Raw genomic sequence first — 27,116 nt, 5'->3', positions numbered from 1 at the left:
CTGTATGTTAGATTATTCCACAGCCTGTACAGAGGTCATGTTGCAGCCATTACCATAGATCAGAAGTTAATCATGTTTAAAACAGCCATCCTATTGACTCATCAGTTAAGGTTAGCCCTGTTTCAGCCATTTGCTGCATGGAGCAGAACGATCAAGCAGCCAATACAGTGCCTCGATACACCGGATCAATAACCCCAGTCTGACCAATGGGATGGGGGGGGGGGGGGGGGCTCTGTGGATCCACGGCACTCCCCTACCATTATATCCACTCTAGTAGCCTTTTCCTGCAGTCAAATTACCTAGAGGCCTCATGGGTGGAATGTTATTCATCATTTCATTTTTTTTACCTGCCGAAAATTGGTCTTTCTATGTCAAACAGTTTTGTTATATTTCAGTCTATTTTCATGTATATAAAGTGTAATATTGGGATGCAAACTCAAGAACAGGGGGTTGGGTTATATAGTTACAGCTGGAGAAAGGGGTAGGACAGGGGGTTGGGTTATATAGTTACAGCTGGAGAAAGGGGTAGGACAGGGGTTGGGTTATATAGTTACAGCTGGAGAAAGACAGGGGTTGGGTTAAAGTTACAGCTGGAGAAAAGGGTAGGACAGGGGTTGGGTTATATAGGATAAGAGCGTCTGCTAAATGACTTAAATGTAAATGTATAGTTACAGCTGGAGAAAGGGGTAGGACAGGGGTTGGGTTATATAGTTACAGCTGGAGAAAGGGGTAGGACAGGGGTTGGGTTATATAGTTACAGCTGGAGAAAGGGGTAGTTACAGCTGGACAGGGGTTGGGTTATATAGTTACAGCTGGAGAAAGGGGTAGGACAGGGGTTGGGTTATATAGTTACAGCTGGAGAAAGGGGTAGGACAGGGGTTGGGTTATATAGTTACAGCTGGAGAAAGGGGGAGAGGACAGGGGGGGTTGGGTTATATAGTGGAGAAAGGGGTACAGCTGGAGAAAGGGGTAGGACAGGGGTTGGGTTATATAGTTACAGCTGGAGAAAGCTGGACAGCTGGAGAAAGGGGTTTGGGTTATATAGTTACAGCTGGAGAAAGGGGTAGGACAGGGGTTGGGTTATATAGTTACAGCTGGAGAAAGGGGTAGGACAGGGGGTTGGGTTATATAGTTACAGCTGGAGAAAGGGGTAGGACAGCTGGAGAAAGGGGTAGGACAGGGGTTGGGTTATATAGTTACAGCTGGAGAAAGGGGTAGGACAGGGGTTGGGTTATATAGTTACAGCTGGAGAAAGAGGACAGGGGTTGGGTTATATAGTTACAGCTGGAGAAAGGGGTAGGACAGGGGTTGGGTTATATAGTTACAGCTGGAGAAAGGGGTAGGACAGGGGTTGGGTTATATAGTTACAGCTGGAGAAAGGGGTAGGACAGGGGTTGGGTTATATAGTTACAGCTGGAGAAAGGGGTAGGGGGTTGGGTTACAGGGGGGGTTGGGTTATATAGTTACAGCTGGAGAAAGGGGTAGGACAGGGGTTGGGTTATATAGTTACAGCTGGAGAAAGGGGTAGGACAGGGGTTGGGTTATATAGTTACAGCTGGAGAAAGGGGTACAGCTGGAGAAAGGGGTAGGACAGGGGGTTGGGTTATATAGTTACAGCTGGAGAAAGGGGGTAGGACAGGGGGTTGGGTTATATAGTTACAGCTGGAGAAAGGGGTAGGACAGGGGGTTGGGTTATATAGTTACAGAGTTATATAGTTACAGCTGGAGAAAGGGGTAGGACAGGGGAAAGGGGTGGACAGGGGTTGGGTTATATAGTTACAGCTGGAGAAAGGGGGTTAGGACAGGGGTTGGGTTATATAGTTACAGCTGGAGAAAGGGGTAGGACAGGGGTTGGGTTATATAGTTACAGCTGGAGAAAGGGGTAGGACAGGGGGTTGGGTTATATAGTTACAGCTGGAGAAAGGGGTAGGACAGGGGTTGGGTTATATAGTTACAGCTGGAGAAAGGGGTAGGACAGGGGTTGGGTTATATAGTTACAGCTGGAGAAAGGGGTAGGACAGGGGTTGGGTTATATAGTTACAGCTGGAGAAAGGGGTAGGACAGGGGGTTGGGTTATATAGTTACAGCTGGAGAAAGGGGTAGGACAGGGGTTGGGTTATATAGGACAGGGGGTTGGGTTATATAGTTACAGCTGGAGAAAGGGGTAGGACAGGGGGTTGGGTTATATAGTTACAGCTGGAGAAAGGGGTAGGACAGGGGGTTGGGTTATATAGTTACAGCTGGAAAGGGGTAGGACAGGGGTTGGGTTATATAGTTACAGCTGGAGAAAGGGGTAGGACAGGGGGTTGGGTTATATAGTTACAGCTGGAGAAAGGACAGGGGTAGGTTACAGCTGGAGAAAGGGGTAGGACAGGGGGTTGGGTTATATAGTTACAGCTGGAGAAAGGGGTAGGACAGGGGTTGGGTTATATAGTTACAGCTGGAGAAAGGGGTAGGACAGGGGGTTGGGTTATATAGTTACAGCTGGAGAAAAGGGTAGAAGCTGGAGGGGGTAGGACAGGGGTTGGGTTATATAGTTACAGCTGGAGAAAGGGTAGAACAGGGGTTGGGTTATATAGTTACAGCTGGAGAAAGACTGGAGAAAGGGTAGGACTGAGTGGACTGAGTGCTGCTTCTGTGGACAGTGTAGCTTTACTGGTTAAATGTGTCTGTGGTGGATGGCCGTAAAACAAAAAGGAACTGCTGCAGTGTAGTTACTGTCACGGAGGGGTTTAAGCAGGCAGGAATTGATGCATCAGTATGAACGTGTGTTACTCGGGGGTGGAGTTAAGGCGGACAGTACTATGAGGCAGTGTGGAGGTGGAGGGGTCAGACATGGCCATAGTCTTCACTCCCATCTTCTTCAGAGAGCGCTCATCTGTGACGGACATAGAGCGAGAGTACGCCGGACGAGGGGCTGCTGCAAAAGAGAAAGAGAGAGGCAGGGGGAATGAAGGGAACGAAGAAGAATTTGAGTGGTTAAATTATTCAAATACACATCCCTTCACAGTTCACACACCCATAATAAAAATTCAAATACACTTTTTTTTCAAAAAGAGATGAATGGCATGAAATGTTTTTGGGTAAAAATCTGCTCGGCGCCTGCAGTAGCATGTTCTGGCCTGTAGGTGATCAGGACAGCGCAGCGAGCTGCAGCAGAGAGAGTGAGCAATGACTGCAAATCCATTTCAGCCTCATGTCTCGCATACCACACGAACATTCTATGGGCCATACTGTGGCTGCTGCCCTTGATATCATTCAGCAGCAACAACCGTCCGAACTTCTCATGACTCACCAGCAGGGGGCAGAGTGACCACACATACACACTAGGGTTGCAATTTGCAGTAAGTGTTGCAATAGCTACCCAAACTCCTTGTTCCAGCCAAACGATATACCCCACCCACGGACATTAGTTTCTTCTCTGCAATTATTCTGGATCTGAGTACCTACCCAACGATTTCTAGAACGCAAACATATTCTAACAGTTCTGATTGGTCCCAGAAACCGATGGGTTGGGCCAGAGCCAGAACACAGGTGGGTAAATCAGGGTTTAGAAAATTCGTCATTGGCTTTGATACTCTGATTGGTTATAGACTATCCACTATACTATGTTTTGTAAAAACATCCCTCATTTAAACATCACCTCAAACTAATTTCAATGATTGCATTCTCAGACTGAAGTATGTAGCTAACATAGAGCAGAGGAAGAATTCAGTTTGAGTCTCCAGGCAATATTGTGCTCACTCCTCTGCTCTCACTGAGGTTCCTTTCTGCGAAATACCTATTTAGCTTCTTCCCTCTCTCTTACCTCTTGTTCTCTCAATGATCTTACTGTCCTTCTCGCCACCTCTCCACCTCTGCATGCTCTTCCCTTCTTCCCCTCCCCCTCCTTGCACTTTCTCCCTCACCCCTACTTTCTCAAAAGGTCCCCTATGCTCCCTCTTCTCCCCCTCTTCCATCCACTCTTCCTTCCATCACTCTCTCATTTCTCTCCACTTGACCTTCTCTGTCTCTCTCTCTCTCTTACCCCACCACCCCTTTTCTCATCTCTCTCCTTCTCTGTTAAAATACAATATAGAATAGTACAGTAGTAGACTAGTAGGTACTACAGCTGGGTGATATGGACACAAACCCCATCGCGATAAATTGCCTGTACAGATAAGATAATGATAAATAGAACGATATGTTTCTAACATTAATGTGAACTGCACAGTTTTATTATTATCCTTTAAAATACTAGTCGTGGTTGAAGACATCAATTATCCAATTAACAATCACCCATATTTGCAAAACGCATTTAATTTCAAACTTCACATTTCTCTAGAGTACTTATCATAATGAATGATATCAGAAAAATGCCTTGGATAAGTGATCGGTGTCGATCACTTTCCGTTTATGGTCCCAGCTATAATAGTCACCTGTGTTGTTGTTCTGGGTTGATTTGAGTTTGCTGTTGGTCTGTTCCTGTATCTGTCGCTCATACTCTCTCACATCCTCCAAACTCATCCCTGTAGGGAAGAGCACAGACGGATGAGATTATAATACATTAGTATATCTATGTAACATGTGTATGATAATGCATTATAACCATGTCACGTGTGTATCATAATGCATTATAAACATGTCACATGTGTATCATAATGCATTATAACCATGTCCCATTATTATCATCATGTCCTACATGTTATAAGGCATATTACCCATGTTCTATTAATTTTTTTTTTATTCACCTTTATTTAACCAGGTAGGCTAGTTGAGAACAAGTTCTCATTTACAACTGTGACCTGGCCAAGAATAAAGCAAAGCAGTTCGACACATACAACAACACAGAGTTAGACATGGAGTAAACAAACATACAGTCAATAATACAGTAGAAAAAAGGCTATATACAGTGTGTGCAAATTAGGTAAGATAAGGGAGGTAAGGCAATAAATAGGCCAATAGTGGCGAAGTAATTACAATATAGCAATTAAACACTGGAGTAATTGATGTGCAGAAGATGAATGTGCAAGTAGAGATACTGGGGTGCAATAGAGCAAGTTAAGTAAATACAGTATGGGGATGAGGAAGTTGGATGGGCTATATTACAGATGGGCTATGTACAGGTGCAGTGATCTGTGAGCTGCTCTGACAGCTGGTGGTTAAATTTAGTGAGGTAGATGTGAGTCTCCAGCTTCAGTGATTTTTGCAGTTCGTTCCAGTCATTGGCAGCAGAGAACTGGACGGAGAGGCAGCCAAAGGAGGAATTGGCTTTGGGAGTGACTAGTGAGATATACCTGCTGGAGCGCGTGCTACGGGTGGGTGCTGCTGTGGTGACCAGTGAGCTGAGATAAGGCGGGGCTTTATCTAGCAGAGACTTGTAGATGACCTGGAGCCAGTGGGTTTGGCGATGAGTATGAAGTGAGGGCCAGCCAACGAGAGCGTACAGGTTGCAATGGTGGGTAGTATATGGGACTTTGGTGACAAAACAGATGGCACTGTGATAGACTGCATCCAATTTGTTGAGTAGAGTGTTGGAGGCTATTTTGTAAATGACATCGCCGAAGTCGAGGAACGGAAGGATGGTCAGTTTTACGAGGGTATGTTTGGCAGCATGAGTGAAGGATGCTTTGTTACGAAATAGGAAGCTGATTCTAGATTTAATTTTGGATTGGAGATGCTTAATGTGAGATTGGAAGGAGAGTTTATAGTCTAACAAGACACCTAGGTATTTGTAGTTGTCCACATATTCAGAACCATCCAGAGTAGTGATGCTGGACAGGTGGGCAGCGATTGGTTGCATTTAGTTTTACTTGCATTTAAGAGCAGTTAGAGTCAAATAATCATGTCCTATATGTTATAAAACATAACTATGTCCAATTATAAACATGTTCTTTCTGTATGTTATGAAGCATTATAACCAGGCCCTATTATAATCATGTCTTATGTTATAAATCATTATACCATGTCATATTATAAACATGTTCTATATGTTATGAAGCATTATAACCATGCCCTGTTATAATCATGTCCTATACTTTGAATCATTATAAACATGTTCTATAATGTATTGCATTACAACCATGTTCTATAATATAATGCATTATAAACATGTTCTATAATATAATGCATTACAACCATGTCCTATTATAATCATGTGCTATATGTTATAAGGCATTATAACCATGACCTCTACTGACCGTGCCATTCGTCTGTCCAGGCCACAGCCTGTCTGTGCCCCACCAGTAGGATGTCCTGGATGTTCTGTCAGATCATACACACCAGAGAAAATACATTTCTTAAAGAAACACATCTAAAGTAACACATCCAAAGGTTTTCAGCAGGTGCTGCTGGAGATCAGTGTATATGTCGAGCCAAAAGAAAAGATTCCCCACACGCAATCTATGCTGTCAAATGTGTTTCCTTAAACAACATTTTGACCCGTAGGTCTTTATCAGGTTCTCAACCTGACGCATGATGGTAAATGTAGTTTCCTCTCACCCTGTGTATGAAGTCCTCAGTCTTTCCCTGGAAGCCGTAGACTTCGAAACTGCACTGCACCCTCTTATAGGAGCACATGATGGGGGTGCTGTCCTTACGCCACCCTTCCACCAGGGGTCCTCGGCCCGTCTTCTCAGACACCCAGCGGCTCAGGTCCTACAGAGACAAAGTACACATTACCTGCTGACTGAGCTAAATCGCTGGTCGGTGTGTAGAGGGGGAGGTGTGTGGGTGTGGGAGTGCGTGTGTGCAGGCCTGTGTGAGCAGGATGTTGCTCAATGCCTCACATATAATCTATGAATGATTCAACATGATAGGCATCTGGGGCCCAAGATGCATAGATTGTACAAGTGTCTCTGTATTTATGTTTGTGTTTATCTACAGTACATCTTCCTCTGTCTCTGCGTGAGATAGTGAGTGTGTGTGTGTTTTCAGCTATGTGTCTTGCTGATTGATCTTTGTTTCTGAAGTTACTGGAACTGCGGAAGTCAGGGGAGGAAATGTGTGTGTACACGCTAGTACCTCTGTCTCCTTGTAGTGTTTGTCAGGGATGGGGTCAATGAGGATATCCAGGTGGCTCACGCTCTCTGCAGGGGTGGGCCTGTCTCCAAATACCTGCAACCGAGCAGAGGGGGAGGTCACTCAGAAATAGACTGACACACACACTGGAGCCAGTGCCTAGTAGATGAGGAAATAGACTGACACACACACTGGAGCCAGGGCCTAGTAGATGAGGAAATAGACTGACACACACACACTGGAGCCAGGGCCTAGTAGATGAGGAAATAGACTGACACACACACTGGAGCCAGGGCCTAGTAGATGAGGAAATAGACTGACACACACACACTGGAGCCAGGGCCTAGTAGATGAGAAAATAGACTGACACACACACACTGGAGCCAGGGCCTAGTAGATGAGGAAATAGACTGACACACACACTGGAGCCAGGGCCTAGTAGATGAGGAAATAGACTGACACACACACACTGGAGCCAGGGCCTAGTAGATGAGGAAATAGACTGACACACACACACTGGAGCCAGGGCCTAGTAGATGAGGAAATAGACTGACACACACACACTGGAGCCAAGGCCTAGTAGATGAGGAAATAGACTGACACACACACTGGAGCCAGGGCCTAGTAGATGTAATAGTGAGGTCACACAATGTATCACCCATCATAATACTCCACCCTCAGTCTTTTAGCAAATCATTACACTACAGCAAAACACCACACACAGACAGAGAGAGAGACAGGGAGATTAGGGGAGAGAGAAAGAGGTGGAGAGAAGGGGTAAGGGAGAGAGAGGGAGCACACTAAATCACAGAGCAAGAGAGAGACAAGCAGAGGGAGGAGGGGAGGATGGACGAGCGGGGGTGAAACGAGACACTTATCAAAGAAAGAGAGATAAAAGTCACTGTTGTTTCTGTTCTGTTCCCTTGTCCTGACAGAAAGCGAAAGAGAGAGTAATGTCTCTTTTGAAGATGTTCATTCCTCTGCTGGTATTTAAAAAAAGAGCAGAGCAGAGAGACAAACCCACAGTCAGATAATCAGCTGTGTTTCAGATCCTATTACGCCCTGTGTCTCTTGTGTTTAAGAACCTGTCCTCTCATATAGGTATGTCTTGTCTGTCTGACTGTTGACACTTGTCATAGTTGCCATTTTTCCATGTCAAAAGCATTCTTTTACCTCATCCTTTAAACCTGCTGATATTCCTCTGTTTTGGTTGTGCTTTTGTGCTGTTTAGATGTCCTCTATGTTGTTGTGCATTGTAATAGAGGTGTATGTATGGATTGTGGTGTGTGTGTGTGTGTGTGGGGGGGAGCATGTGTGCATTAATGTGTGTGTGCTTCTGCTAAAAATGAACACATGTAACCTGTAGCTGGGAGAAGGTTGAAACAAGCTTCGCCACATTTCTGGATACACACACTAACAGCCAACAGCCAGACGAGTTCGGTCTTGTTCCCAGGTTCTATCCCAAAATGACAGGGGCACCATGTAGGGACAAACCAGCTTAGAATTGTGTTTGTGTCAGAATTCCGTGACAAGGCCAGAAAAGGTGGTGAAACAAGCCTGTAATACAAGCATGTACCCTGCGTTTTCCCTCTCACACAAACACCGTGGATGGCTAATAGATCTGACGCTATTGCATTCTGGCCTTTGCTTGTTTTCCTTATAATGGCCATATCAATTTGATGAGCATTCTCCTTACACTGCAGAGAAGATTGCAATTTCCCTCCCTCCCTCCCTCCCTCCCTCCCTCCCTCCCTCCCTCCCTCCCTCCCTCCCTCCCTCCCTCCCTCCCTCCCTCCCTCCCTCCCTCCCTCCCTCTCCCCCCCTTCTTTCAGTCTCTCACCCCCTCTTCTCTCTCTCCTTCAGTCATACTCACATTATTGTTGTCACCATTGTTGTTCTCAAACCTGGTCTCAATACGGATGCTGAATTTGGGAAGGAAGGAGACCTACAGTAGATGAAGGATGGATGGAGGGAGGGAGTAGACAGATGAGGTTAAGTATACAGATATTTGGAGAGGGATGAGCTCTACTGCATGTATATGATGTGTGAATACTTACTGAGTACTCTGAAGCACACATACGGAGAGAGGAACATTATTAGTGACACACCATACACACATTTCAAAACATGTGGAACAAACAAGGTTTAAAAGTAAATTGGGTCTAGATAAGATAGATTGGGTTTAAATCTAAGTGCAGACAAGGAAACAGTTGACTTGAACCTATAGGAAGAACAGGTTGGTAGCAGGTGAAACGGCTGCGTATGTGTTGGATAGAATAGTGTTGTCAGACCTGTGATGGTGTAAGGGTAGAAGTTCCAGGCCTTCTCTGTCACATAGAAGACCCTGGGGACAAACACACTCACCCAGGATGGCAGTTTACTGTCAGAGAGAGAGACAGACAGAGGGGAGGAATGTACTGTTATCGTCGCTGAGGTAGATGTATGTGTGCGGTATGATCTAGGGCTAGGCCATAGGGGTGGGTGTGGGATGGTAGGTGTGTGTGTGTGTGTGTGTGTGTGTGTGTGTGTGTGTGTGTGTGTGTGTGTGTGTGTGTGTGTGTGTGTGTGTGTGTGTGTGTGTGTGTGTGTGTGTGTGTGTGTGTGTGTGTGTTACGATCTAGGGCTAGGCCATAGGGGTGGGTGTGGGATAGTAGGTGTGTGTGTGTGTGTGTGTGTTACTGCTGGTATCATTTCTTGGTTGAGCAGTGCTAGGAGTGTGTGAGGTACAGTGGGTGTGTGTGTATGTGGTACAGCTGCACCATCGAGAGCATCCCGCCTGGTATGGCAACTTCTTGGCATCTGACCTTAAGGTGCTACTGAGGGTAGTGTGAACGGGACCTAGGTTCCTGCCATCCAGGACCTATATAATAAGCGGTGTCAGAGGAAAGCCCAAACTGTCAGAGACTCCAGTCACTCAAGTCGTAGACTGTTTTCTCTGCTCCCGCACGGCAAGCGGTACCGGAGCGCCAAGTATAGGACCAAAAGGCTCCTTAACAACTTCTACCCCCAAGCCATAAGACTGCTGAACAATTAATCAAATGGCCAACAGACTATTACATTGACCCCCCCTCCATTTGTTTTGTACACTGCTGCTACTGGCTGTTTATTATCTATGCATAGTCCCTTCACCCCTACCATGTACAAAATCACCTCTAACCTGTACATTGACTCGGTACCGGTAACCCCTGTATATAGCCTCGTTATTGTGTTACTTTTTATAATGTTTTACTTTAGTTTATTATAAAATATTTTCTTAACTCTTTGTTGAACTGCACTGTTGGTTAAGGGTTTGTATGTAAGCATTTCACTGTCTACACTTGTATTTGGCGCTTGTGACAAAGTTTGATTTGAGGTACAGTGTTAATGTGGGTGTGTTACCTATTGAGGTAGATGCGTTTCTCAGTGAGCTGTCCCAGGCCATGTTGGGGATGTGTGTCTGGTTGGTTCCTCACCACCTCCACTCCCTCTCCTCCTCCGCTCTGCTCATTACTGTGTTTACTGATCATGTACAGCTGCCCAATCTTATACTGGGGGGGGGGGAGACAATTCACACAGTCCTGTCTTAATACCACATCCTTCTTCCAATTAATGTAGATCGTACAGCAGTCAGTTGATTTATCATAAAACCGGACGCTTTTATGGACTGCTCACGGTGAGCTTTTCTTAGGAACATATCTAAGGTTAGCTCACCCTCCTCCACAGCCCTAACCTTATCCATTAGGACAACAATGAACAACTAACCTTAGATCTGTGAAAAGGCTGCCTTCTTCCTGTGTGTGCCCTGACCATCAGCTTGACGTGGAAACGTCAGTCCCCTGTATACTGAACGGATTAAAGCTGCATCAAATGTCATTTTGTAAGTTTTCCTTGGTGTGCCCTTTATTTGGGCTCCCGAGTGGTACGGTCTAGGGCACTGCATCTCAGTGCAAGAGGTGTCACTGCAGTCCCTGGTTCGAATCAAAGCTGCATTACTGTACATCTAGCTGTGATTGGGAGTCCCATAGGGCGGTGCGCAATTGGCCCAGCGTCGTCTGGGTTTTGCTGGGGTAGGTCGTCATTGTCAATAAGAATTTGTTCTTAACTAGTTAAAGGTTAAACGTAAAAAATGTAGATTTAAAAATGTATTTAAAATATTTTTCCAATTGTTGTCGGGCACCCCTCCTTTGTTGAAGCATGGAACCCCACCTGAACTCTGACCTTAGACCAGTAGTATCTAGCTGTTACTTGCCCAAGTCCTTAAGGCAGTTATAAGACTTGGGTTGGGAAACCCAGAACCATTCATTGACAGTGTTTACCTAGTCCTGTTCTATAGACAGATGTTAAGATCACTGAATGTCTATGTCTCTGTTCTGGCCATTCTCTACGTGAATGGATATCTATGTCTCTGGTCTGGCCATTCTCTATGTGAATGGATATCTATGTCTCTGGTCTGGCCATTCTCTACGTGAATGGATATCTATGTCTCTGGTCTGGCCATTCTCTATGTGAATGGATATCTATGTCTCTGGTCTGGTCACTCTGTATGTGAATAGATATCTATGTCTCTGGTCTGGTCACTCTGTATGTGAATAGATATCTATGTCTCTGGTCTGGTCACTCTCTATGTGAATAGATATCTATGTCTCTGGTCTGGTCACTCTGTATGTGAATAGATATCTATGTCTCTGGTCTGGTCACTCTGTATGTGAATAGATATCTATGTCTCTGGTCTGGTCACTCTGTATGTGAATAGATATCTATGTCTCTGGTCTGGTCACTCTGTATGTGAATAGATATCTATGTCTCTGGTCTGGTCACTCTGTATGCGAATAGATATCTATGTCTCTGGTCTGGTCACTCTGTATGTGAATAGATATCTATGTCTCTGGTCTGGTCACTCTGTATGTGAATGGATATCTATGTCTCTGGTCTGGTCACTCTGTATGTGAATAGATATCTATGTCTCTGGTCTGGTCACTCTGTATGTGAATAGATATCTATGTCTCTGGTCTGGTCACTCTGTATGTGAATAGATATCTATGTCTCTGGTCTGGTCACTCTGTATGTGAATAGATATCTATGTCTCTGGTCTGGTCACTCTGTATGTGAATAGATATCTATGTCTCTGGTCTGGTCACTCTGTATGTGAATAGATATCTATGTCTCTGGTCTGGTCACTCTGTATGTGAATAGATATCTATGTCTCTGGTCTGGTCACTCTCTATGTGAATAGATATCTATGTCTCTGGTCTGGTCACTCTGTATGTGAATAGATATCTATGTCTCTGGTCTGGTCACTCTGTATGTGAATAGATATCTATGTCTCTGGTCTGGTCACTCTGTATGTGAATGGATATCTATGTCTCTGGTCTGGCCATTCTCTATGTGAATGGATATCTATGTCTCTGGTCTGGTCACTCTGTATGTGAATAGATATCTATGTCTCTGGTCTGGTCACTCTCTATGTGAATAGATATCTATGTCTCTGGTCTGGTCACTCTCTATGTGAATGTGTCACCCACCCTTTGACTAACAACACAAACCCACACAGCGTTATGTTTCTCTTTGACAGTTTTGTGGTTAATGTGTTGTACTGAAACATGACTGAAACATCCAGTGCGGTGAGACAGCAACTATATTATGTGAATGTGCCCCACCCTTTGACTAAATACGAAACTAACACATACCGGTATTTATTTGTCCCCCAGCTTTTGACTAAATATGAAACACACGCACCTGTGTCTTAATCCACCAACCTACTAGCATAGCCAGCTACACTTCCCTCATAATTAGAAGTGTGTGTGTGTGTGTGTGTGTGTGTGTGCAGACATTGCATAAACAGTGCTATGGTTTGACTGTGGAACTATAAGCTGATCCCACTAAAGCTGCATAGGAATCTTAATGCGCTTCCCCATCAGACCGTGAGAGTCAGAGTTCCACACGTGGAATGAATCTCACCTTAGAATTTGGTTCTGTGTGATTTTACAGAGACTATTTTCAGATAGATATACACAAGCCACCGATCCAGGGTTTTTTCTGCAAAGAAAAGTCTTGGGCGGGCTTCCTTAGTGTGTTTTCGGGCTGCCTATGTCCAAACAGTAAAAAAATAAAATCTTATAATAAAATGGAATGGAAAAAGGATGGAAAAACGTTGTGAGTGTAAACTTAAATGACTAAAACCAGATATAAACTATGGAGAAAAGATAACAGACCTGCCCCTGAAGTCTGAAGTTTACATACATTTAGCAAAATACATTTCAACTCACTTTTTCACAATTCCTGACATTTAATCCTAGTTAAAAAAAACTGTTTTAGATCAGTTAGGATCTTCACTTCATTTTAAGAATGTGAAATGTCAGAATAATAGTAGAGAGAATGATTTATTTCAGCTTTTATTTCGTTCATCACATTCCCAGTGGGACAGAAGTTTACATACTGAATTAGTATTTGGTAGCATTGCCTTTAAATTGTTTAACTTGGGTCAAACATTACATTTAAGTCATTTAGCAGACGCTCTTATCCAGAGCGACTTACAAATTGGTGCATTCACCTTAAACGTTTTTGGTAGCCTTCCACAAGCTTCCCACAATAAGTTGGGTGAATTTTGGCCCATTCCTCCTGACAGAGCTGGTCAGGTTTGTAGGCCTCCTTGCTCGCACCAGCTTTTTCAGTTCTGGCCACAAATTTTCTAACAGATTTTTAAAAATATTTTTTTTACCTTTATTTAACCAGGCAAGTCAGTTAAGAACATATTCTTATTTTCAATGACGGCCTGGGAACAGTGGGTTAACTGCCTGTTCAGGGGCAGAACGACAGATCTGTACCTTGTCAGCTCAGGGGTTTGAACTCGCAACCTTACATTTAACATTTACATTTAAGTCATTTAGCAGACGCTCTTATCCAGAGCGACTTACAAATTGGTGCATTCACCTTATGACATCCAGTGGGACAGTCACTTAACAATAGTGCATCTAAAACTTAGGGGGGTGGGGTGAGAGGGATTACTTAACCTATCCTAGGTATTCCTTAAAGAGGTGGGGTTTCAGGTGTCTCCGGAAGGTGGTGATTGACTCCGCTGTCCTGGCGTCGTGAGGGAGTTTGTTCCACCATTGGGGGGCCAGGGCAGCGAACAGTTTTGACTGGGCTGAGCGGGAGCTGTACTTCCTCAGTGGTAGGGAGGCGAGCAGGCCAGAGGTGGATGAACGCAGTGCCCTTGTTTGGGTGTAGGGCCTGATCAGAGCCTGGAGGTACTGAGGTGCCGTTCCCCTCACAGCTCCGTAGGCAAGCACCATGGTCTTGTAGCGGATGCGAGCTTCAACTGGAAGCCAGTGGAGAGAACGGAGGAGCGGGGTGACGTGAGAGAACTTGGGAAGGTTGAACACCAGACGGGCTGCGGCGTTCTGGATGAGTTGAAGGGTTTAATGGCACAGGCAGGGAGCCCAGCCAACAGCGAGTTGCAGTAATCCAGACGGGAGATGACAAGTGCCTGGATTAGGACCTGCGCCGCTTCCTGTGTGAGGCAGGGTCGTACTCTGCGGATGTTGTAGAGCATGAACCTACAGGAACGGGCCACCGCCTTGATGTTAGTTGAGAACGACAGGGTGTTGTCCAGGATCACGCCAAGGTTCTTGGCGCTCTGGGAGGAGGACACAATGGAGTTGTCGACCGTGATGGCGAGATCATGGAACGGGCAGTCCTTCCCCGGGAGGAAGAGCAGCTCCGTCTTGCCGAGGTTCAGCTTGAGGTGGTGATCCGTCATCCACACTGATATGTCTGCCAGACATGCAGAGATGCGATTCGCCACCTGGTCATCAGAAGTCGTCTGCATAGCAATGATAAGAGAGACCGGTTACTAGTCCAACGCTCTAACCACTAGGCTATGCTGCCGCCCCAAAGTGATTGAGGTCAGGGCTTTGTGATGGCCACTCCAATACCTTGACTTTGTTTTCCTTAAGCCATTTTGCCACAACTTTGGATGTATGCTTGGGGTCATTGTCCATTTGGAAGACCCATTTGTGACCAAGCTGAACTTCCTGACTGATGTCTTGAGATGTTGCTTCAATATATCCACATACATTTTCCTTCCTCATGACACCATCTATTTTGTGTAGTGCACCAGTCTCCCACAACATGATGCTGCCACCCCCGTGCTTCACGGTTCAGATGGTGTTCTGCAGCTTGCAAGCATCCCCCTTTTTCCTCCAAACATAACGATGGTCAGTATGGCCAAACAGTTCTATTTTTGTTTCATCAGACCAGAGGACATTTCTCCAAAAGGTAGGATCTTTGTCCCCATGTACAGTTGCAAACCGTAGTCTGGCATTTTTCTGGCGGTTTTGGAGTGGCCATTAAGGTTATGTCGATATAGGACTCATTTTACTGTGGATATAGATACTTTTGTACCTGTTTCCTTCAGCATCTTCACAAGTTTCCTTTGCTGTTGTTCTGGGATTGATTTGCACTTTTCTCACCAAGGTACGTTTATCTCTAGGGGACTCCTTCCTGAGCGGTATGACGGCTGCGTGGTCCCATGGTGTTTATACTTGTTCATCTGTACAAACAATAGCATACGTGGTACCTTCAGGCATTTGGAAATTGCGCCCAAGGATGAGCCAGACTTGTGGAGGACTACAATTTTATTTTATTTTCCCATGACGTCAAGCAAAGAGGCCCTGAGTTTGAAGGTGGTCCTTGAAATACATCCGCAGGTACACCTCCAGTTGACTCAAATTATGTCAATTAGCCTATCAGAAGCTTCTAAAGCCATGACATCATTTTCTGGAATGTTCCAAGCTGTTTAAAGACACAGTCAATTTAGTGTATGTAAACTTCTGATCCACTGGAATTGTGATACAGTGAATTATAAGTGAAATAATCTGTCTGTAAACAATTGTTGGAAAAATGACTTGTGTCATGCACAAAGTAGATGTCCTAACCAACTTTAAAACAATAGTTTGTTAACAATACATTTGTGGAGTGGATGAAAAATTAGTTTTAATGACTCCAACCTAAGTGCATGTAAACTTCCGACTTCAACTGTATACATGTTTATATTATCATCTCTGAGGATCAACAGTCACCAAAATAAGAGAGAGAAAGTCCGGGACAATTAAAATTATACATTCAGGAGTGTTTTTGTCATGGCATGGGGCCTCCATTGACTTTGTTCCTCCATTGACTCCATTGACTTTATTTTGAGTCATTCACATAGCATAAGCCATGGCAACATGTTTAGAATGGCAGGAAATGATCTGTAAAACTGTACATTTCTCTCCTCAGCCTCATAGCAGAATTGCAGGAAATTTGCTTTAAAACGGCGGTCAACAGGAAGGCCTCAAACATTTTTGGTCGGCTACCGCACCATTGGCCAGGCCCACCACCTAAGCTCCATTTTGATCCATAAAAACCCTGTGATCCTTCTAGCTAAAGCTTCTACAAACACTAAAACATTAGTGAGCTTAAAGTTAATAATAATAATATAATAATATAATAATAATATAATATATGCCATTTAGCAGACGCTTTTATCCAAAGCGACTTACAGTCATGTGTGCATACATTCTACATTCTTCTATTCATGTGTGCATACATTCTACGTATGGGTGGTCCCAGGAATTGAACCCACTACCCTGGCATTACAAGCGCCATGCTCTACCAACTGAGCTACAGAAGGACCACTAAAGTTTGTCACGTTTCCAGACCACAGAAGTGGTCTAACAACCGACCAAAGTTGGTTTTAGAGTGAAGTATCAATGGAAGTTTCCGGCACGGCATGTTGTAATAATAACCAACTACATAACACTGTTCCAGACAGATAACTCAGACTTAAACACTACGACAGGGAGAACTGCTTTGTTCTGGTGGTTGGAGGGAATGAGGACCTTCCCTTTGAGGGCACTCTAGAGCACCTTCCCCCTAAACCCTTTTCCACCCACCACTTCTTACTCCCTGGCAGAATCTGTCCTTTGTTTTTAACCTCCGGGCCAAATGCCTTCGTTGACGTTTGTAAGCCTCAACCAGTCCAACTTGTTTGTGAGGTTAAAAATAAAATAAAACACTTTTTTTTTAAAGAGTCAGCGAGAGAGAAAAACAGCTGAGGTTTAGGTACATGCAGAACCATACAGAGTGCCAGCCACATGAACAACACTACTCAACTACAGGATGCCTGTGCTTAATGTTGTTACAGATGTAGGATCTTCATTTGAGCCAGTTTGCTACAGCAGCAACAGGAAATCTGAATTATATGGATTATAATGAATGGACATTTTTGTCGGGGGTGATACATTTATCGTAAATTAAATCCTTAAATCCTCCCCAAGCTGTCCAAGAACAGGGTGATCATTTGAAGATTCTACATCTGTATTCTAGCAACTAACATTTTCAAGATCACATTCAAATCTGTCACCTTATTTTAACAACAGTGGGCTACAGTATACACACATTCAATCACATAGGCACGAACACACACACACGCACACACACACACACACACACACGAGAGAGACCCCCCCGAGCCACAAACACACAGACCCCCGACATACACATCCAGTGCACACACACTTACCTCTTCCACAGTTAGTGGCATGCATATTCTATACTCCTTCAGCAACATGGTTCAATCGTGTAGTGAATGTCTGTCTGTCTTTGCTTGTCCTAACTCCTGTTGCATAGTAAGCGTGCTTAAGGAACTACAGTGCACAGCACCTACTTCGGACTGCAGTGACCTGCTTTCTCCCCCTTTATTTTGCTGATGTCAGTGCTTCATTGAAGTCCAGTCCACTCTGTCAATGTGTATCTATTTGTTTTTTTCTTTCTCCCCCCCCCTCTCTCTCCTCCTTTTTGTTTATCTCCCGATTAATATCCACCCTCCCTCTCTCAACATTCATCTGTTGTCCTTCCCTTTCTCTCTACCCATGGTTCCCCCCTCTCTCTGTCGCCCTCTACCCCTGGTTTCCCCCTATGCCTCTCTCTCTTTCTCCGTTGCCCTTAGTTTACTCTTTCTTTGTTCTCCACTTTTCTTTGTTCTTGTCCTCCAGTGAGCAACAGGTAATTAACTTGTGAGGTAAGACTGAAACCTTCTCAACTCCATAATCCACGCCAGCGTACCTGTCCTGCTATTCTCTCTCTCTCCTCTGTCTCTTACTTTCGTTCTCTGGACTGCTCTCACGTGTAATCTTGCTCTCTGCTCGGCACTCTTCCCTCTCCCCTTCGCCGCCCTCCCCTGCTTTCAGTTCCTCACAAATTCCTTCACTCCCGCCTTCTCCTTATCTCCCTCCCCGTCTCGCCCTACACATCTTCTCACGCCCACCTTACTTTACCTATGTACCGGTTTCTGCTCTCTCTCTCACACAGCCAAAGTTGACAGCTCTCAGCTGATATGAATGGCTAGCACTGAGCAGTAGTTAAGTGGTGGGTTGGATTAAATATTAGCAGAGAGCCATGAGTGCTTCTATTAAGCACAGCCCCAGCGTTGATATTATATTACCATGACCTTGAACTGAGTTTAATTGAATCCATGTTTAGTCAATGAGTACAGACACCATTGTATCTATTGCCTGTGTTTGTCCTTGAGTACTGGGTTTGTTTCCCAAGCATTTCACCACACTACAAGCATTTCGCTACACTACAAACATTTCACTGCACTTCCATTAACATCTGCTAACCATGTGTATCTGACAAATAAAATTTGATTTGGAAGAGAGAAGTGAACAGCATTAGTGGTCATGATGAATGCCAAGCTTGAGTTGTATTGTTTCCCTACTATTAAATGTGACAAAGGAGGAACAAATGCTTGCGTTTATATGGGTCATAACACAGGGGCGAAGCTATACTGGGTCAGCGCTATAGAATCCCATAAGCCTCTCAAACTCAACTCTGGACCTCGAAGCCAGTGCCATTGCTTTTTAACTTTTTTATTGTTCCCCTCCAATCAGGGACTGATTAAGACCTGGGACACCAGGTGTGTCTAATTAATTATCAGGTAGAAACCAGCAGGATCCGGACTTCGTTGGGTAAGAGATGAATATCCCTTCCCTAAGGTCTCTATAGAGCAGGGCTCTCCAGCCCTGTTCCTGGACAGCTACCGTCCTGTAGATATTCACACCAACCCTAATCTAGAGCACCCGATTCTAATAATTAGCTGGTTGTTAAGCTGAATCAGGTTAGTTACAACAGGTTGAATCAAAAACCCACAAGAGGGTAGCTCTCCAGGAACAGGGTCGTAGGGTTTTTGATCCTGTTTGAAGTCCCACATTGACCCGTAACCCGTATCCATGAGTACTCTATAGATCTGAAATGATTGGATAAGCATTGTGGTAATAGCTTCACTATGTCCTCTCACTGGATTGGGTTTTCTCCATCTTGTTTATACCAGATCAAAGTTGATTTATCTCTCCCTTCCTTACAGATCTATACATATGAGCTCCTCCAGAGAAGGCCAGAGCAGTGGCAACTTAAAATAGAGATTGTTTAAAAAATGATGGATGACTGACTGAGGGAAAGGTTTACCAGTTAATAGGTGGATTCAGTTACTGATTTAATTATTAATTGGTCAGCAGGGATTTTTGCCTCCAACCTTTGTGGTCCAAAGATTTGAGACTGTTGGATGACTCGAGTTAATTAAATTATTGATCAATGATTGATTGATTCAGCCAATGTCACAATTTGTACCGGTTGCCGTCTGGAGATCGAGAGGACCAAAGAGCAGCATGGTTAGTGTTCATCTTTTTAATGGAAAACTGAACACTTCAAAACACAAAAGAAACAGTTCTATCTGGTGCAGACACACAAAGACTGAAAACAAAGACCCACAAATACCAACAGAAAACAGGCTACCTAAATATGGTTCCCAATCAGAGATAATGACTAACACCTGCCTCCGATTGAAAACCATATTAGGCCAAACAAGAAACCCAACCTAGAAACACAAAACATTGTCATGTTTGTCATTTATTATCATGTCTTGTCCCTGTGCTCCCCATTCTATTCGTTTCCCTCTGCTGGTCTTATTTGGTTCTTTCCCTCCTTCTATCCCTCTCTCTCCCCCTCCCTCTCTCACTCTCTCGCTCTCTCTTCTCTCTATCGTTCCGTTCCTGCTCCCAGCTGTTCCTATTCCCCTAATCATCATTTAGTCTTCCCACACCTGTTCCCGATCCTTTCCCCTGATTAGAGTCCCTATTTATTCCTTTGTGTTCCGTTCCTGTCCCGTCGGTTCCTTGTTTAGTATTCACCATGCTGTGATTGCGTTTCGCCCTGTCCTGTCGTGTTTTTGCTGTGATTGTGTATCGCCCTGTCCTGTCGTGTTTTTTTGCCTTCATCAGATGCTGCGTGTGAGCAGGTGTCTCTGTCAACTACGGCCTGCGCCTACCCGAAGCGACCTGCAGTCTGTGGCCGCTTCTCCAGTTATTCCCCTCTACAGACTAGAGGATTTCTGTTATTCCCTGTTTGGACTTAAATAAACTCTGTTTCTGTTAAGTCGCTTTTGGGTCCTCTTTCACCTGCATGACAGAAGGAACCGACCAAGGAATGGACCCAGCGACTTCAGACGCTCGTTACACTGCCGTCGAGATCCAAGGAGCCATGCTCGGCAGACACGAGCAGGAATTGTCTGCTGCTCGCCATGCCGTGGAGAACCTGGCCGCTCAGGTTTCCGACCTCTCTGGACAGTTCCAGAGTCTACGTCTCGTGCCACCTGTTACTTCCTGGCCTGCCGAGCCTCCAGAACCTAGGGTTAATAACCCACCTTGCTACTCCGGGCAGCCCACTGAGTGCCGCTCCTTTCTCACGCAGTGTGAGATTGTGTTCTCTCTCCAACCCAACACATACTCTAGAGAGAGAGCTCGGGTTGCTTACGTCATTTCACTCCTTACTGGCCGGGCTCGAGAATGGGGCACAGCTATCTGGGAGGCAAGGGCTGATTGCTCTAACAAGTTCCAGAACTTTAAAGAGGAGATGATTCGGGTTTTTGACCGTTCAGTTTTTGGTAGGGAGGCTTCTAGGGCCCTGGCTTCCTTATGCCAAGGTGAACGGTCCATAACGGATTATTCTATTGAGTTTCGCACTCTTGCTGCCTCTAGTGAGTGGAACGAGCCGGCGCTGCTCGCTCGTTTTCTGGAGGGACTCCACGCAGTGGTTAAGGATGAGATTCTCTCCCGGGAGGTTCCTTCAGATGTGGACTCTTTGATTGCTCTCGCCATCCGCATAGAACGACGGGTAGATCTTCGTCACCGGGCTCGTGGAAGAGAGCTCGCATCAACGGTGTTTCCCTGCTCCGCATCGCAACCATCTCCCTCCTCTGGCTCAGAGTCTGAGCCCATGCAGCTGGGAGGGATTCGCATCTCGACTAAGGAGAGGGAACGGAGGATCACCAACCGCCTGTGCCTCTATTGCGGAGTTGCTGGACATTTTGTTAATTCATGTCCAGTAAAAGCCAGAGCTCATCTGTAAGCGGAGGGCTACAGGTGAGCGCAACTACTCAAGTCTCTCCATCAAAATCCTGTACTACTTTGTCGGTTCATCTACGCTGGACCGGTTCGGGTGCTACATGTAGTGCCTTGATAGACTCTGGGGCTGAGGGTTGTTTCATGGACGAAGCATGGGTTCGGAAACATGACATTCCTTTCAGAGAGTTAGATAAGCCTACGCCCATGTTCGCCTTAGATGGTAGTCATCTTCCCAGTATCAGATTTGAGACACTACCTTTAACCCTCACAGTATCTGGTAACCACAGTGAGACTATTTCTTTTTTGATTTTCCGTTCACCGTTTACACCTGTTGTTTTGGGTCATCCCTGGCTAGTATGTCATAATCCTTCTATTAATTGGTCTAGTAATTCTATCCTATCCTGGAACGTTTCTTGTCATGTGAAGTGTTTAATGTCTGCCATCCCTCCCGTTTCTTCTGTCCCTACTTCTCAGGAGGAACCTGGCGATTTGACAGGAGTGCCGGAGGAATATCATGATCTGCGCACGGTCTTCAGTCGGTCCCGAGCCAACTCCCTTCCTCCTCACCGGTCGTATGATTGTAGTATTGATCTCCTTCCAGGGACCACTCCTCCTCGAGGTAGACTATACTCTCTGTCGGCTCCCGAACGTAAGGCTCTCGAGGATTATTTGTCTGTGTCTCTTGACGCCGGTACCATAGTGCCTTCTTCTTCTCCGGCCGGGGCGGGGTTCTTTTTGTTAAGAAGAAGGACGGTACTCTGCGCCCCTGCGTGGATTATCGAGGGCTGAATGACATAACGGTTAAGAATCGTTATCCGCTTCCCCTTATGTCATCAGCCTTCGAGATTCTGCAGGGAGCCAGGTGCTTTACTAAGTTGGACCTTCGTAACGCTTACCATCTCGTGCGCATCAGAGAGGGGGACGAGTGGAAAACGGCGTTTAACACTCCGTTAGGGCATTTTGAGTACCGGGTTCTGCCGTTCGGTCTCGCCAATGCGCCAGCTGTTTTTCAGGCATTAGTTAATGATGTTCTGAGAGACATGCTGAACATTTTTGTTTTTGTCTATCTTGACGATATCCTGATTTTTTCTCCGTCACTCGAGATTCATGTTCAGCACGTTCGACGTGTTCTACAGCGCCTTTTAGAGAATTGTCTCTACGTAAAGGCTGAGAAGTGCTCTTTTCATGTCTCCTCCGTTACTTTTCTCGGTTCCGTTATTTCCGCTGAAGGCATTCAGATGGATTCCGCTAAGGTCCAAGCTGTCAGTGATTGGCCCGTTCCAAGGTCACGTGTCGAGTTGCAGCGCTTTTTAGGTTTCGCTAATTTCTATCGGCGTTTCATTCGTAATTTCGGTCAAGTTGCTGCCCCTCTCACAGCTCTTACTTCTGTCAAGACGTGTTTTAAGTGGTCCGGTTCCGCCCAGGGAGCTTTTGATCTTCTAAAAGAACGTTTTACGTCCGCTCCTATCCTCGTTACTCCTGACGTCACTAGACAATTCATTGTCGAGGTTGACGCTTCAGAGGTAGGCGTGGGAGCCATTCTATCCCAGCGCTTCCAGTCTGACGATAAGGTTCATCCTTGCGCTTATTTTTCTCATCGCCTGTCGCCATCTGAGCGCAACTATGATGTGGGTAACCGTGAACTGCTCGCCATCCGCTTAGCCCTAGGCGAATGGCGACAGTGGTTGGAGGGGGCGACCGTTCCTTTTGTCGTTTGGACAGACCATAAGAACCTTGAGTACATCCGTTCTGCCAAACGACTTAATGCCCGTCAAGCTCGTTGGGCGTTGTTTTTCGCTCGTTTCGAGTTTGTGATTTCTTACCGTCCGGGTAGCAAGAACACCAAGCCTGATGCCTTATCCCGTCTGTTTAGTTCTTCTGTGGCTTCTACTGATCCCGAGGGGATTCTTCCTTATGGGCGTGTTGTCGGGTTAACAGTCTGGGGAATTGAAAGACAGGTTAAGCAAGCACTCACGCACACTGCGTCGCCGCGCGCTTGTCCTAGTAACCTCCTTTTCGTTCCTGTTTCCACTCGTCTGGCTGTTCTTCAGTGGGCTCACTCTGCCAAGTTAGCTGGTCATCCCGGTGTTCGAGGCACTCTTGCGTCTATTCGCCAGCGCTTTTGGTGGCCGACTCAGGAGCGTGACACGCGCCGTTTCGTGGCTGCTTGTTCGGACTGCGCGCAGACTAAGTCGGGTAACTCTCCTCCTGCCGGTCGTCTCAGACCGCTCCCCATTCCTTCTCGACCATGGTCTCACATTGCCTTAGACTTCATTACCGGTCTGCCTTTGTCTGCGGGGAAGACTGTGATTCTGACGGTTGTCGATAGGTTCTCTAAGGCGGCACATTTCATTCCCCTCGCTAAACTTCCTTCCGCTAAGGAGACGGCACAAATCATTATTGAGAATGTATTCAGAATTCATGGCCTCCCGTTAGACGCCGTTTCAGACAGAGGCCCGCAATTCACGTCACAGTTTTGGAGGGAGTTCTGTCGTTTGATTGGTGCGTCCGTCAGTCTCTCTTCCGGGTTTCATCCCCAGTCTAACGGTCAAGCAGAGAGGGCCAATCAGACGATTGGTCGCATACTACGCAGCCTTTCTTTCAGAAACCCTGCGTCTTGGGCAGAACAGCTCCCCTGGGCAGAATACGCTCACAATTCGCTTCCTTCGTCTGCTACCGGGTTATCTCCGTTTCAGAGTAGTCTGGGTTACCAGCCTCCTCTGTTCTCATCCCAGCTTGCCGAGTCCAGCGTTCCCTCCGCTCAAGCGTTTGTCCAACGTTGTGAGCGCACCTGGAGGAGGGTGAGGTCTGCACTTTGCCGTTACAGGGCACAGACGGTGAGAGCCGCCAATAAACGCAGGATTAAGAGTCCAAGGTATTGTTGCGGCCAGAGAGTGTGGCTTTCCACTCGCAACCTTCCTCTTACGACAGCTTCTCGTAAGTTGACTCCGCGGTTCATTGGTCCGTTCCGTGTCTCCCAGGTCGTCAATCCTGTCGCTGTGCGACTGCTTCTTCCGCGACATCTTCGTCGCGTCCATCCTGTCTTCCATGTCTCCTGTGTTAAGCCCTTTCTTCGCACCCCCGTTCGTCTTCCCTCCCCCTCCCGTCCTTGTCGAGCGCACCTATTTACAAGGTACATAAGATCATGGACATGCGTTCTCGGGGACGGGGTCACCAATACTTAGTGGATTGGGAGGGTTACGGTCCTGAGGAGAGGAGTTGGGTTCCGTCTCGGGACGTGCTGGACCGTTCACTCATCGATGATTTCCTCCGTTGCCGCCAGGATTCCTCCTCGAGTGCGCCAGGAGGCGCTCGGTGAGTGGGGGGTACTGTCATGTTTGTCATTTATTATCATGTCTTGTCCCTGTGCTCCCCATTCTATTCGTTTCCCTCTGCTGGTCTTATTTGGTTCTTTCCCTCCTTCTATCCCTCTCTCTCCCCCTCCCTCTCTCACTCTCTCGCTCTCTCTTCTCTCTATCGTTCCGTTCCTGCTCCCAGCTGTTCCTATTCCCCTAATCATCATTTAGTCTTCCCACACCTGTTCCCGATCCTTTCCCCTGATTAGAGTCCCTATTTATTCCTTTGTGTTCCGTTCCTGTCCCGTCGGTTCCTTGTTTAGTATTCACCATGCTGTGATTGCGTTTCGCCCTGTCCTGTCGTGTTTTTGCTGTGATTGTGTATCGCCCTGTCCTGTCGTGTTTTTTGCCTTCATCAGATGCTGCGTGTGAGCAGGTGTCTCTGTCAACTACGGCCTGCGCCTACCCGAAGCGACCTGCAGTCTGTGGCCGCTTCTCCAGTTATTCCCCTCTACAGACTAGAGGATTTCTGTTATTCCCTGTTTGGACTTAAATAAACTCTGTTTCTGTTAAGTCGCTTTTGGGTCCTCTTTCACCTGCATGACAAACATAGAATACTCACCCAACTTACTTCCTGACCAACTAAAACAAATTGATAACACAAGAACTAGAACGTGACACAATTATTGTTTCTGCATCTCAGTTCTCTCCAAACCTTCATCTTTCACTGATAGGTAAAAAGACAGGTGTCAGCCATCAGGTGAATCCCTCTCAGATCAGTGAAGTTAAATGATAAAATGCTCTTTATGACCGTTTTGGCATAGCAGTTAATCATTATTTTATTCCTGTCCTGTGTGTGTGTTCGTTCATGTGTATCTTATTGTGTTTGTGTTGCAAGGTTATTATAGTAAAACTGAAACTAAAAACTAATCATAACTATTTTGTAAACAAACAAAAATTAACAAATCTGTTTAAAAAAGCAAAACTATAATGAAACCATTATCTTTCTCAAACTAAATCAAAATACAGTTATGCTCAGTTTTTTTAAATCAAAATATTTGGCAAAAATCTAGAGGTTTTCAAGCTTTTTTTCCTCCTAATGGGGTTTATGTTTCTGAATCTGGTGGGTCACATTGAGATTGGGCATGTAGGCTCAAAGTCAAGGAGTAAAGTTGGGCAAGTTGCAACTGTGCTACCCAAAAGTTAAACACTAATGTGGTTTTTCAACAGCAAGGCTCAGATCAACACGGTTTTCAATTCTCCCTGTCTCTAACCCCCCATATCACACACTCAACATGTATCATGTGTGCACATCGTACAATCCAGGCCCAATCCCAAAATGCACCCCTAAACCTTACTCTTTATGCAGGTTGACATGGGAGTGTCCCATCTTGTCCTGTCAAATGTTTAGATGCTCGTCTGTCTGTCCCCGCTCTGCGTGTGAGTAGCCATAGCAACTGCTCCGTTTGGCTGCTGCTCACGAGACAGTTGTCTGTACACAGCTGATAACAACCACTTTACGAGATTTGGCAATGAAGGCAGCCCTTGCACTTACTTACCCAGAATTGAATGAACTCATGGATATGGACATGTGTAACAGCCTTTTCATCTGAGGTAAAGTAGGGAGTGGCTACAATTGGAGCGAGGCGGAGAGTGAGCCAACAGAAGGGGGATGGGGAAATTAACATAAAATATATATATATTATTAAGTAAACTCTATTAGGCCTACACAGTTGACTCCCATTCATGCTAGAATTCCGCAAGACCCCTGGGAGTCATATTCCCATGTCAACCTCTCGTGGAGATCTGAGAGGATATGAATTGTATAAGCAACATGGTGAAACTTCCACACAGCCTATCAGAGGGCAAGGTGAATCTATTACCATATTGCTTACACCTGTCAAATCCTCTCCAATCTCTACTAGTGCACAGGGTGTTGGAGAATCGCAGCAAAGTTAGTTCCTGTTTCAGTCATGTCAAGAATAATGATTGGTTGACAATAGAGACTCCCACAATGCAGGCCATGGTTGCTGGAGGAAGTTGGTGAAGAGCAACTGCAGAAATGTTCCATTAACTGCAGTAAAACCTTCACAACCTTTGATCACATGATTTTTGTAAAGTTCATGCAGTCAATATGTAGGAAAATGTTTATCCTTATAATGCAACACACTTTTTCAGTTTGTGCTTGATATGGGATTTAGAAAAGTTTATTTTTAGATAAACCTTTATAAACAATAGCAACTACAGTGTCTTCGGAAAGTATTCAGAGCCCTTGACTTTTTCTACATTTGTTCTGTTACAGCCTTATTCTAAAATCAAATCAAATCAAATTTATTTATATAGCCCTTCGTACATCAGCTGATATCTCAAAGTGCTGTACAGAAACCCAGCCTAAAACCCC

At 45.5% G+C, this 27,116-nt stretch overlaps 1 protein-coding gene across 3 annotated transcripts; it reads right to left on the bottom strand.

Moving 5' to 3' along the window:
- Positions 1 to 2,619: 2,619 nt before the first annotated feature.
- On the bottom strand, positions 2,620 to 26,418 carry LOC123998146 (cytoplasmic phosphatidylinositol transfer protein 1-like). 3 transcript variants are annotated; one of them, XM_046303100.1, is made up of 10 exons: positions 26,275 to 26,418; positions 10,378 to 10,526; positions 9,291 to 9,379; positions 9,057 to 9,064; positions 8,873 to 8,944; positions 7,003 to 7,095; positions 6,481 to 6,636; positions 6,180 to 6,243; positions 4,419 to 4,508; positions 2,620 to 2,920 (listed from the first exon to the last, which is right to left on the bottom strand). In XM_046303100.1, the coding sequence occupies exons 1-10, from the start codon at positions 26,401 to 26,403 to the stop codon at positions 2,772 to 2,774; spliced, it is 999 nt and encodes a 332-aa protein (XP_046159056.1). In that variant the 5' UTR covers positions 26,404 to 26,418; the 3' UTR covers positions 2,620 to 2,771. The 3 variants fall into 3 exon arrangements, with proteins under 3 accessions (XP_046159056.1, XP_046159057.1, XP_046159058.1); XM_046303101.1 differs by having other exon boundaries at positions 2,620 to 2,917; XM_046303102.1 differs by lacking the exon at positions 26,275 to 26,418 and adding an exon at positions 17,543 to 17,825.
- Positions 26,419 to 27,116: the final 698 nt, after the last annotated feature.

The sequence above is a fragment of the Oncorhynchus gorbuscha genome, linkage group LG15 (assembly GCF_021184085.1).
Source record: "Oncorhynchus gorbuscha isolate QuinsamMale2020 ecotype Even-year linkage group LG15, OgorEven_v1.0, whole genome shotgun sequence".
NCBI lineage: Eukaryota > Metazoa > Chordata > Actinopteri > Salmoniformes > Salmonidae > Oncorhynchus > Oncorhynchus gorbuscha.
This window is presented reverse-complemented; position numbering and strand designations above follow the sequence as displayed.